Here is a 12,933-nt window from a genome sequence, read left to right on the forward strand (position 1 = left end):
TATTGTGTTGTGACCTCTGCATCCAGATAACTGATGTCCTGACCACCACAGGCAGGTGAGAAAGAGGAGGCTAAGGCTCAGACCTAGCAACCAAGGGTCTCTCAGAATGTTTCCAAGGGTTTATGCTATTGTACACACAAATGAGTCACCTGAGTTCAGTAACTTCAGCCTTTTCAAGCTTCTCAACCTCTCGTTTGGCAGCTTCCATAATAGGCTTGATTTGATCCAGTGCTGCCTCGGCTTCTGCCTTCTCCACAGCAATAATYTTATTCTGTTCCTGTATCTCTATAGCTTTTTCTTCACCCATTTTTTTCTTCTCCTCAGCTAGTAATTGTAAAGGAGGACCATAAATTGATCATTCAAATTTGTGTACAGAACATATACAATACACTGACTAGATTACTCTTTGCTGAATTCAGAAATTACCATCAGCTCAGAACCTTTGTGTTGCCAGCTTGCCTGTGGTTAGTTACATCACCAGGTTAGGAACAGTCAGTGTTCCACACAACAGTGGGCACAACCTCTTTTCCTCCATGTTTCCCTCTGTTTTTCCTCCAATACAAAATTTCTGAATCAGGAGGTGCCTTTCTTGCTACTGCCTTTCCCCCATTATGCCCAACAYCTTGGAAAGGGAAGACAAGAGCAGGCAAACGTGAGCTGTGTCAAGCACTGTGGGCCAAATGTAGAGCAAAGAGGGCAATCTGGGCAAGGCAGGGCACCTGATCTTCTGGCATGGCATGGGAGCAGCACACAGAACAAGAGTGTCACCTCCAGAAGCAGCTGGAGCTCTTCAGGGGGCTCCCAACCCAACCTAACAGAGATGATGCAAGCCCTGCTAAGCCTGTGGGACATTTGAGGAGTTGTAAACTACCTACCTATTGCTGTGTTTATTTTAATGTCTTCTAACAAAGCTGCACAAGCAGCTGTTTTTTCTGTTAGCACAATCTTCTGCTCAGCAAGTTTCGTGTTCAGCTCAACCAGCTGTACAGCAGCTTCCCTCAGTTTAGCCAAACCCCCATCCAGCCGTTTACATTGTGCTAGGTAGAAAAAAAAAAGGGAGAAATGTCAGCGATTCCTTATTTTCAAGCACACAGCAACAGACAGTCTCACAAAGAGTAAATACCCTTGGAGGTGCACTGAGAGATTTTCCYTTCCTAAGCCTCCCAACCAAAATGATGTTAATGTCACTTGAACTGACACCATGGCCCTGTGCCACAATTTATTTTCCTTATTACACTGTTTGTGTTTAATCCTCTTCACATATTTCAGTGCCACTGAARTATGAAYAAAAGCCACTGCTTGAGGAAGAAASCTTGAGYRAGGCCAAGCTGGTATTAGATTTAAGCAGAGGAGTGTCTGGTTTGGAGATTCTGGCTCATGTTCATGTACAAAAGGATTTGAGAAAACATCTACATAGCCTTACCAAAAATGAACTGATTTTTCTCCTCCAGCAATTTTGCATACATATTGATAAAATCAAGGTAGTTTTTTGGTGTGACATGATTWATACGTCTCAGTTTCTCCAGAAATTTCTTACTGAAATCCTCTACAGATTCATGAACCATGACGATGTGTTCAATCACTGACTGGGAGCTCTCTGGTGGGATGCGTGTGTTTTTTCCTAAAATTTGGCATAAGAAATAAAAAAATTCAAAGATTTGTGCCTTTTTTCAGAATACAACAATTGCCACCTTTCTTTTGCACATCTAAGCCACACAAAAACAAGTCTGTTTTCTGGGGCAAAAAGCAAGATCAGAGCAGTCAGAAGGGAACCTCCTGGCAGGCAGCTCACATTGCCTGCGGAATTGGAAACTTAAATTTTAGCAATTTAAAAAATCTCTTTGATTAAGAAACTACCATCCAGTAGTTTTTTGACTTGGTTTTTGTATTGTCCATTTAGACTCAAGGTAAAAAGCACAATGGGAAATGAAATTGTGAAATGTACAGTAACTGCAAAGTGAAGAATATATTTCTTAGGCTATGCCAAGGGTTAATGGGTTGAAATATTGACATCTTACATACCCAAAAAGGATTGTGCAACTGCATGCAAGGCCTGGGTGGGCCAGGGCAGGAACCAGTCAATACCAGTGTTGTTGACAAGACCTTTAAAAAAAAAAGACAGTGTTATCTGAAAAATTCCCTTGTAAAACTAACCCAGATCAGACAGGCAGTCCTCTAATTAAATTTATTTACATCAAGAATTTGCAAATTCTTCTTATTTTACTCCTTCTTAGCAACAGAATTTACCACAAAGTCAATACTTCCATTTTGACAGTAAATAATTTGCCTCTGTGTCCTGCTAACCCCACTGTACTATTCTTTAGGCTCTTTAGGCCAWTCTACAGGATGCAGTCAAGAGCTGCAATCAAATATTTCAGAGCCTGGTTTAGCATTCCCACCTGTACCCATCTTTCAGGAGTCTCTTTCATTTCCCAGGACTCCTTTCAGCCATCTGCAGGTGATTTTTCTCTCTGTGGGTATCCCTCTCACCATGCCCTTTTTTGGTTTTGGATACCAAAATGTTTCTCCTACCACCATCCTAGTTTCAGAATGATTTAACACCATGCTTTCTGCTGTAAACCACACTGTATTTCCAGTTCAGTGAGGATGACCAATTGATTTCTAGCTGTTCAGCTGGAAAATGAACTGATCTGATAAATGTTAATCAATATTGTTCACTGATAAGTGGTAATTAACTGGAAAAAATCAAGCAGTGCAAATCACCAATCATGAAACCTGCTCTGCTTCGTTTTAGCTGCCAGACATGTCTCAGTGTCCACTGGAGATTTTCTCTTGCCTGTAAATTTGCATTTCACAGGGAAAGGACAAAGTAGTGGGTACAACTGATACCTGGGAAATTTCTGCACCAYGTTCTCAGGTCCTCCCCAACTGGGGACATTCCCAGGACAATGTGAAGGTTGCTTGCACATTTGCTTACAAAATATTGCCAGATACTTTCTTTAGCTGCGTTCACGCCAGCTTTAGCAGCTTCTTCTCCAATCTGAGTTAGTATGGACTCTTTTTCATCATCTGCAAAAAGGGCTGGCACCATTCCTGTAACATAAGGACAGAAGAATGCTGGTGAGAACAACCAGTAAAAGGAAACCATATGGCTGGGGATAGGGCAGATGAGAAACCAATTTTAGTTCTGAAAAAATGATTCTGAGTAGTTTTGAATGAACCAATTCAGCTCTCTATGCTTCTCCTTCTCCCCAYAGACCTCATGGAAAATAGGCCATACTTAGGATTTAGAGGAATAATTAATGCATTTTTGTTTGGGCTTCAGCAACATATACAGAATGGCAAAAGAACATAAAGTACTTTTAACTCGGCAAAGAAAATCTTCATTAGRCTCTATGAACCATCAGATCACATTTTTGTCCTCTCAATCATGTGGCAAATACTGWGTAAGTAACCTAATGGCAGACCAGGGACAGGGAAAACCAGAACAAAGAAAGGGATAAAATTAACACATCTGTTCTCATATCAGACTGTGTAGGAACTTCTACAGAGAGGGTGGTCACACAGTGCCAGCTGCTGCTCATTTTCATCTGCTTCATTCACTAGAAATTTCTACATTTCAGGATATATATGTAAAAATATACATTTGAACAGTTGCTGCAGTTCAGGTGACTGATACTCAAAAGCCAGTTGGACAAAAGGTGGSTTTGTGATGCAGCTGAAGTTATTCCTCAGTCTTGGAAGGAATCTGAGACTCCTGCAGCATAAGCAGCAGCATGAATGAACCCTGTAACCTTTCCAGACACATATAAATGACTGTAAGAAAATGCCAGAATGCCATGATTAAGGCCAAGGTCATTTCAGGTAGTACTGAAAGGTAAAACTAAAGCAGCAGAGGACACAGGGTGAACCAGCAACAGCTGCATCAAGGGTACAGTTGAGATTGTGAGTCATGAGCAGAGAGGCTGCCAGTGGCACCTGAAGTCAACATGTTGTTGATGAGTTCCAGGAAACTCTCTTCTGCCACGTGGCCATCTGTGAACAAGAAGACCATTGACTTGCCCTCAATTCCCAACTTGAGGTACAAATTTTTCAAATCTTCTCGGAAATTGTTTTCTCCGTATCCTCGACTCAAGATGATCTCAAATATCTAAGGATGAAAATACACACTGAGAAGACAGATGAACTCAAGGCATGCTGGTAACTCTGAATTTCAATTATACCGAATCAAGGGGGCTGGTTTGGCCCAATCATCAGTAAACATTTAATATTGATAAAATTATGCACTCCATTATTTTTCAAAATTATGTTTGTACAACCCTGCAGGCTTGCATTTTCAAAATTGCTTTGTGTTCCATCCTCTTTTTTTGTTCTTTCCTTCCAAGCCTTTATAAGCAAAGTGCCTCTGAGAGGAACATTTCCTCTCTGAGAGGAACATTTCCTCTCTGAAATAATACAGAATCAATCACAACAAGGCTTTTCAAGCAGCACTGGAGTGCTGCTGTAATACACGTAAGTAGAAACAGCAGTAGTTAGGGACCATTAGTTGTTCTTTGCCAAACCCATCGTTGTTTTCTTTCCCCAGTGCCCAACCCTGCATTCAAGCACTGACAGTTTCATGCCCAGGGTCACTGACCTCACTTCCAGCTGTGTAGGCAGCCAGTCTTGTCAGGGATTGCTTTCCTGAGCCTCCCAGTCCGATGAGCAGAGCGTGCCCACGGTCCATCCGGATGATGCGATGGATACGGATTAAATGCTCCAAAGCATCATCAAAAAGAACCAGATGCATTTTAACATTAAATTCATTGTAGTCTTCCAAAATCTCCTTCAGAGAAAGGTGAACAGAATGTTACTAGGAGACCAATGAAACGATTAATAATATTAATAAAATAACCTATTCAGCAGCATTATTCCTTTCCTGTTCCTCAGGGAAAATAAACTACTGGAAAACACTGCTGACTCTGTAACTGATCCTCAGTTTTCATTGCTGCAAATCCCAAATGGGCATTGAAACATGTAAAATTCTATGTTCACAAAKATTTCCCATAGTCTGAGGCAGGCTCCTGGCCATTCCTCAGGCACAATTCCCAACTGATGTACTCTACCTGAAAGAGAGCTTTTGCTATTTCATAGTCTTGGATATCTTCATAAATACGAATTTCTGCATCATTCAGTGCTGTYCTGAAATCTCCAAAAAGAACCGGATCCCTCATGACATGCTCCAATTCATCCTCAAAATGCTCTTCAACCAAGCTYTTTATATGTCCTTGTACCTTCAGGGATATGAAATGAGTCAGGCAACACAAAAAAAGCATTTGATTGTGAATCCAGTAATACTTAGACAGGTGATAATRCAGATTCTTGCCCAAATACTRACTGATTTCAAGGTGTGACTAAAAGATCCAAAAATTACAGCCMTCTTCTGTGTTCTGTGTATGATTTWAAATGMTCTAATRRGCAGTTCAAGAAYGGTTCAAACCAATCAGCTGTAGAACATCAAAACAAAAAAGRATAATCYTGTTTAAAAAAACACCTTCTCCTATACTGGTKTAAACAGTATATTAATAAATTTTCCTTTTCAGCATTCATAGATGTCTTATCAGAAAGATTTCTCACAAAGCTTCAAAGTCTGCATTAACATTCTGCCTTGTGAAAATTGAGCTGGAGATGTACCTTTGTGTGCTAGAGAAGAAAGCTGTAACCAGAAAAATCTGAAGCCTTCTTGACCTAYCTCTTTTCATCTAAGCAACTTCCAAAGCAAAGCAATTTGCTCATACATGAGTAGATTTTACCTCAATTTCTCTCCTAAACCTCAGGGTTTAAAATCGGCATTGTTCTCTCTTGTGTTTTAAGATGAAATTTGAAGCATTTTCCACTTTGCACAACAAGCTAAAACTGAATCCACTTTGTAAGAACTTGGCTCTTATCCTTTTTCCTACTTGATTATACAGTCACATTCTGGTTCAATCCTTCCTGAAGGAAAATACTGACTTCCAGTGATTTCCTGAGTTTTCTTCTGTACTGCTCTCACATTTTGTCACCTGTATCTCTGCCAATCAGTTTTCCTGGACAGGCAAACCAAGTGATACTTTCCATTGCTTTAGCAGATCTGCTTCCTTAGTCTGCCACAGTCACATTGTTTTAGGAAAAAAGCTTTCATRGGCCATGTTTTAAATTAATGAGTAACATATTGCTTAGACAAGTCTGCAGTCGGACTGCAAGGCCTGAGTCCCACACTTGGTAATGTTGCTGTTGCAAATTAATTGCCATAATAATACTCAGTGACTACTAAAAATTGAAAGAAATTACTCACCAATTCTTTGTCTGCTTCATTAATCAACCTGTCATGGAAAACCCTCAGGCATTCATTCCTCCAAACTCTCACCATCTGGGTCACTGTTTGAAACCTGAATTAATATCAAAATATCAGACTGCACCAAATGAGCTGACATGATTCCTAAGGCTATATGGTTAATAACAAGGACCAAATTCAGGACTGAGTTTTTTACTCTTTTTGATTTGGTTCTTTTCATAATACTACCTTGCTTGCATGTTTACCTCTGATATCTTAATTAAGAGAGACTAATGCACTAGTGTCTGGTATCGAGAGTAAGATCACAATTTAGGATGTTCTATTTCTCATTTAATGTGGTTTAATGAAAAGTGAACAAACTTCACTGATTTCAAATTACCTCATTTTCACCCAGATTCCCAAAAAAAAAMMCCAGATATGGGACCACTAATGACAATTCTTCTAGTCTTACCTCTCTGGATCTGTAAGAATAAGTCCATTATAGACCCTGGAAAGATCCCGCAGGTTAAAAATGTAATGGAATTTGGAAGGAGTAGGGGGTAGATCAGTAATAATCTTTTTATAAAGTTCCAAAGTACAMAGAGTAATCTTGTCAGAGATGGCTGATATGGACGCATTAAAAGCCTGCAAATGTGAGAAAGAAGAGGTGTTTTCATGAGACTGCCCAGACAGAACAYAGTGCTATTAAACATAATCTACTTTCCAGCTTTTAAACCTGTTTGGTCCAGAAATTCTCTGTACGGTGAACATTCTGCAGTTAAATGTTTAGGGCAGGCTCTATCTTCATTCTTACTGGAACTTACTGAGTGCTMAAGATAACATCAAACTCAGTGACTGCATTTCCCACAGGACTCCTATAGCAGAAAAACGGAACTGTTCTTTTCTCATCTATTGTTGTAGGTACCTTGCTAGTAATGCAGTCTATTGCATTATCTTCCATTTTTCACACTCATTCAGAAAAGAATGAGTGTATTTGCTTACAGGAACTGTAAACCAAATCAGTCACAGGTTTCTACCTATGAAAAGCCCCAGGTTTAAAAATTATCTGCTGGCTTGAGTGTTTACATATTACTCAAGAATTTATCCAAACAATGGAAAACCCATTGAGAAAGAAAAGAGGAAGAAAAAGGTTTGTGTGAGGTTCTAGGTACTAAAAAAAAAAAAAAAGGTAACAGAAGGTTTCAGGTCTTGCAACAATATAGAAATAAATGTGTATTTAAAAATCATAAAGCTGTTTAGCAATCCTTTGAAAACAATGAAATTACCTGAGTGTGGCCTTTCAGGATGGAAGAGTAGATCAAATTGAGTGATTGCTCAGAAGGAAAAGGTATGTTAAAAACACTGAAGAGTGAGATGAAGCGAGGGTCAACTTCATTCCGACCTCCTCCAGCTTTGCCCATGGCAGCAATGAAACCCAGGTCTCGRAGAAATTTAATGCTCATCTCTTTACCGCGATCGTACATGAAACCTTTCTCGAGCAGCAGCTTCAGCAGGGCAATGGGTTGCTGTGTGCCATACTCATCGATCTGTGGGGTACACAAGAGTCAGGGTACATCAAAGCACAGCAATTACTGTTTTGAATGTGGCAATATTGTGTTCCACACTCAATGGAACACAATATTGGGATGAAGGGACACTTTGTAAAGCTCTGGCACTGATTGTGAACACTCATCCCAATGTCTCCTACGGAAAAGTGCCTCTTCTCTGAGATTAACTAAATGCACACTGGATTTGTGCATGCAGGGACCATATCAGTGCCACCCCAAATGTTTCTATGCCACCTTGCAAAACTATTGACAGCTTACCCTTGGCATATTCATATCATCCATGAACACAAGGAGACGTTTTCCCATGGGAGGGCCAAAACTGTCTTTAGTTCGTTTTTCTACGTTTGTCTCCAGGTTTCTCTGAATGTCCATGGACGTTGTACGAGAAGAGAAGTTAATAACTAGCACCAGCTGCAAATGGGAGGACATGGATAAGAATGGATTCCAATCTGTTCCCTTTTTTTTATTTACTAGAGCATTCAAAAATATTCTTTRTATCAGACTATCAGACATAGAGGAAGTGCTTCTCTGGTCCTTTATTCACTTGAATAATGGACAACAAAGGAAAGTAACCCCATTTTTAGCACTTTGATAATCTATTTTTACTTAATGTAATTGAGTCTGTTCAAGGTAAAAGATCCTTTGATCTTGAAGGATTTTCAAATCAGTCACACACTTCGGGTCTGGAGCTTGCAGTCACGTTACTCAAGTCAATATTGCAAGCCACAGACTCAGCCTCCACAATGYAAATTTAACACAAGGGCAAAGAATGACAATGCAGCTTTAAAAACAAGGCAAAATGCCTCAGACATACATTAACGGTTCTGTCCAGATTGTTTAGGAAGTTCTGTGTAGTTGCTGTCTTAGATGTACCCGATTCACCGACAAGAACAACTGGGCGTTTTACTTTTACCATCTGTTCCAGTAACCAAGCAGTGCGTGTGGTATCCACGGTGGGCACTGAAAAAGAGCATCAATACAATCACTGGCTAAATGAAAATGCACTACAGCTGGAGGATTTATATTTATAGAATAGTGCTGGAACACACTCGCAAGGTATTAACATGCAGTTGCACAAAGACATACTCTGAATTATCAACTCACTAACAATACTGAAAGAAAATTTTAATGGCTTAACCATCACTTTTCAGTCTTTGTCACTGGGATCTTTTCTTCTATACATGTATACAATAAAAAAGAAGTTATCTGCCATATAGGAAGGTCATGGTTTGGTTAAGCTCTATTTAATCTCTATTTCAAGGATATAATCAGGATTTATTTGGATCATAAGCATTTTCCCAGAACTCTACAGAGATGATTTTTTTTCTATGTGAATAGCCAGCCATTTGGAGCAACTTCAGAGATCATAAATTTATCGCTTGTGTCAGTGAAGTTAACCTGTGCTTGCTGGARTATCACTGTAAATAAACATGCCTAGATTGAAAAGCACTGTCACCATTAGGCAATGCTTGAAGTAACAACCAATAACAGCCCTAAGARTGCAATTTTTATGTASTGARTACYTCAACCACGAGCTGATGTTTTTCCKAGAATTTCTGGTAGAGCAAACCATGAATYTTCTGCTACTCCAGCTTCTAAAAGGCATGGTTAGCTCCTAATAAGCYTTATTAACTGAAACAWGCTTTCATCCTTTCCTCATTTTTTAATTGCAGTATGCTTTAAACACACAGTATACTGTATGTAATTAACTCTATTACTGCTAAACTACTATGAAAAGAACTTCGAAGAAATTGRTTTGTGCCATCACAAGAAACTGAACCTGAGTAGATGACCTTCAGCATAGGAAAAAGGATGCCTCACGTTAAGTGCCGTGCACTCAGTGGTGGCACATCATGAATTAAAAGCATATCATCACTGTATTTTATCTTATACTCACCCAGAATGTCAAGAAATTTCACTTCAGGCTTATGAATATATTCAGGAACGAGCTGTGTCCAAGGTACCCAGTTTTTTTGAGATGCATCAAAATGGAAGTCATACAAAGTTGGCAGCTGACCTGCAAACCATTAAGCAATTGCAAGTTTTTTTAGGACACTGAAATATTTTTTAARAATCAATGGGATTTAGATTAAATTATGACAAGATCCTACCTGGCAGCTCCCCTGGCTTAGCCAGGACGTTCTCACCRTGAATAATAGTCATGCAGGCAATACGTTTAACGTTTTCATCAAATTTAATTCTCCCAGCATCAAGAAGAGAAGCGCCTAAGGAGCAATACAAAGCTTCCAAGAAAAAACACTCCAGAACATCAAGATTTTCAGACTGTCCCAGTAGGACCTCCAGCATCACAGTCAACTGCACAACCTGTTGGAAAAAAGACAAAACTGGAAAAAAAATTGCTATGTAGATTCATGAAAACTCTTCATATGTTCTCAGCTGATTGCTCGTCTTTTGTTCTTACAGGTGAATTTACTGCCATGTGCATTAAGTTCAGCAGAGGACCATCATTAGGAGCTGGTTGGTTTTGTGTCTCTTTGTGCTCATCAGCAGCAAACTGATATTTCAGTGCAGATTCTACTCCTGTGCTTTCTTTGGGAAGGTTTTACTTTCTCCATCATTCCATTTTCTTTTTATTTAAATGTGTTTAATCTTTATTGTCTGTTTCTTACCATATTTAAATCTGTTTGAGGAACGATGGTCTTCAGCCTTCCTTCCTGCTTGCCTTCCACAATTCCCTCCACAATCATCTCAATAAGYTCAGGCACATACTTTTCAAAAAAACGATTCAATTCTGCTTTCTCTTGCTAAGTAACACAAAAAGAACAATAATTCAGCACACGAAAGTCTGGAAAGACAATTTGTGACATCAGAGCTTCCCACCAATACCTGGCTGACCAGATATGATTGCTCTAGAAGGAATCACTTCTACCAAAGACAAGCTACAGCCACATGAAAAAATGTGATGCTGGTGTATGGATTGGGTGTTCAGCAAGTGAAGATCAGCATTCATCGGGTGGTAGCAACTAAGTTGTCTTCAGCTCCCYGTGGACTTCTGAGTTTTTAAACTAAATATAAGAAACAAGGACCTAAGAAATCTCACTGTTACTCTTGTCAGAAAAATCAGACACCTTGACACAGGTTTTTTACAGCTGCCTACAGCTAAGTGTTAAATACAAATACTCTCTGAACAAGTGCAGAAAATCCCACCTCCTTTTCTCTTCCTTTGACCCACTTCTGCCAGTAGGGCTCATATCTCAGATTTTTAGGATCTACGAAGACCATTCCGCAGCGGGATACAGTGGCAGGAGATGCATACTGTAAATCCCCAACCTATAAAATAATCACACAGGACAATGCTACACTTAARCAAAGAACAGCCACAGTAACTACTTTTCAGGCCTTGAAGTTCTATCTGTATCTAACCCTTCCCATGTATTAAATGGTGCAGTCATTTCTTACCTCAAACAACAAAGCACAGTGTGACTGAAGTCTAATCCGCTCCCCATTTGCCAGGGTCAATAGCTTGTTGTCATCCATGACAGAATTCATGTTTTCAACCCAGAGAGCATCCACATCTCCATCAAAGAGAATGTACCTGTGTACAAGAGCCATGAGGCACTGACTGATTTCTGATTTTACTAACATATTTCCCAGTTCAGAAGAGCCACTAATGGTATTAGTGTCAGTCCAGATATTTTGAAGTCTACCATTCGTTTTTCATAATTGCATCATTTCGCTGAGGCTACAAACTCACAAGAGACAGAAAGACACCTAGACACTTTCTATTTATTTAGCATTTGTTTTTTAAATAGTGCAATGTCAAATATTTTTTTAAACTTTGTAAAGTCCAGTTATCTCAAAATCACCACAACAATTTCTAGCTGCCTACCTTCGCTCTTTCTTGTCAGTGGGTCTGTTGATATCCCGAAAAATGTTTGACAGAACTCCATCTGTCCAGTCTCGTGTGACAGGGTCAAGGATCCCATACAGCTCAATCACACTCATAGCTTTAGGGTTCAGCACATGAAGCTTTGTAAATAATCCCAGCCTAAAGATACAGCAAGAAAAGCAATAGTGAAATGACACTACCATCTCATGTTAACCCAAGCAAAAACTCTGGGCAACTGTTGATCCTGCCATGACTAGACAGGGCTGAGTAATACAGACTGTGCCATTTTACAGCCTGGTTTCCATGTATCAAATTCTTTACTCACTTGTTTTGGGCTTGGCACAAAGTATTTATAACAACTGTCTTGCCACCTCCAGTAGGTCCAACCACCATTGTAGTGTGACGAGTTAACATTGTCTCATACATCTGAATGACTTTATCCACCTGAAAAATAAACATGGATTCAGTAGACTACTGTCATAACTCTTTGTGGAAAAGATTAGCAGCTGCTCTGTATCAGGTAAGATTTCCTGGAGCCATTCCAGGGTGCAGCAATGCACCTGCAGCCTCATGTTCACAACAAAACCTCAAGCAATTAACATTTTTTATACCTGGACTGGTACAGGAATATAACCCCGTTCTTCCAGTGCTTGTTCTACAGCATCATTAAAGTCAGGGTAGCGGACTCGAGGGCAATCCAGGCCAGGAAAAAGGTCAGAGATTAGGCCAAGGAAGAGAGGTACATCTTCAAATACAAATTTAGGAAGATTCATATCTCGCAGAGCTCTCATTAGTACAACATCCTAGACAAAACATAGMAAGATCAATCTATATCAAATAGTTAACTAATTAGCTAAAATGAGGTACTYCAAAACTTAATATCTTTAAAAACTATTGCCTGATTATTTCAGTACAGTTTCGAGAATTTTTTTTTTTTGGCATCACTTCCCAGTGGAAACAACAGAGGTTATTTTATAAGGATTAAGAATATCAACAACTAAGAATAATACACTGCCTTTTTCTACCATGTTAATCAAATGCYTAATGGCTGCCGTGTCCCACACCACAGCTTCCCTGAGCTGCAGCACTCACTGTTCAAAAACCAGTTTCTGCTGGTCATCCAGAGATATTTATCTGGTTATTTGCATCCTGGACCTAACAAGAAGTAAAATACTTCATTTTCCATAGATATCCCTACTTGGACTGGAGTTCTAATGACAGAGAGCACAYGGAACTCAACAAGGACAAAGTGAAATAATAAG

At 39.5% G+C, this 12,933-nt stretch overlaps 1 protein-coding gene across 1 annotated transcript in view; it reads right to left on the reverse strand.

Moving 5' to 3' along the window:
- Nucleotides 1-12,933, reverse strand: part of DNAH10 (dynein axonemal heavy chain 10) — a 48,118-nt gene that overhangs the window by 15,262 nt on the left and 19,923 nt on the right. The window contains 21 exon segments of the mRNA XM_057378852.1: nt 150-324; nt 876-1,037; nt 1,424-1,621; nt 2,023-2,103; nt 2,851-3,054; nt 3,940-4,111; nt 4,598-4,786; nt 5,067-5,234; nt 6,275-6,368; nt 6,726-6,898; nt 7,540-7,800; nt 8,080-8,232; nt 8,636-8,781; nt 9,719-9,838; nt 9,933-10,146; nt 10,452-10,586; nt 10,990-11,112; nt 11,242-11,377; nt 11,672-11,830; nt 11,997-12,115; nt 12,283-12,474. Of these exon segments, the coding sequence (XP_057234835.1) occupies nt 150-324; nt 876-1,037; nt 1,424-1,621; nt 2,023-2,103; nt 2,851-3,054; nt 3,940-4,111; nt 4,598-4,786; nt 5,067-5,234; nt 6,275-6,368; nt 6,726-6,898; nt 7,540-7,800; nt 8,080-8,232; nt 8,636-8,781; nt 9,719-9,838; nt 9,933-10,146; nt 10,452-10,586; nt 10,990-11,112; nt 11,242-11,377; nt 11,672-11,830; nt 11,997-12,115; nt 12,283-12,474 (3,374 nt within the window).

Source organism: Malurus melanocephalus, unplaced genomic scaffold, assembly GCF_030028575.1.
Source record: "Malurus melanocephalus ecotype Western Australia unplaced genomic scaffold, MMel_1.1 scaffold_377, whole genome shotgun sequence".
NCBI classification, from domain to species: domain Eukaryota; kingdom Metazoa; phylum Chordata; class Aves; order Passeriformes; family Maluridae; genus Malurus; species Malurus melanocephalus.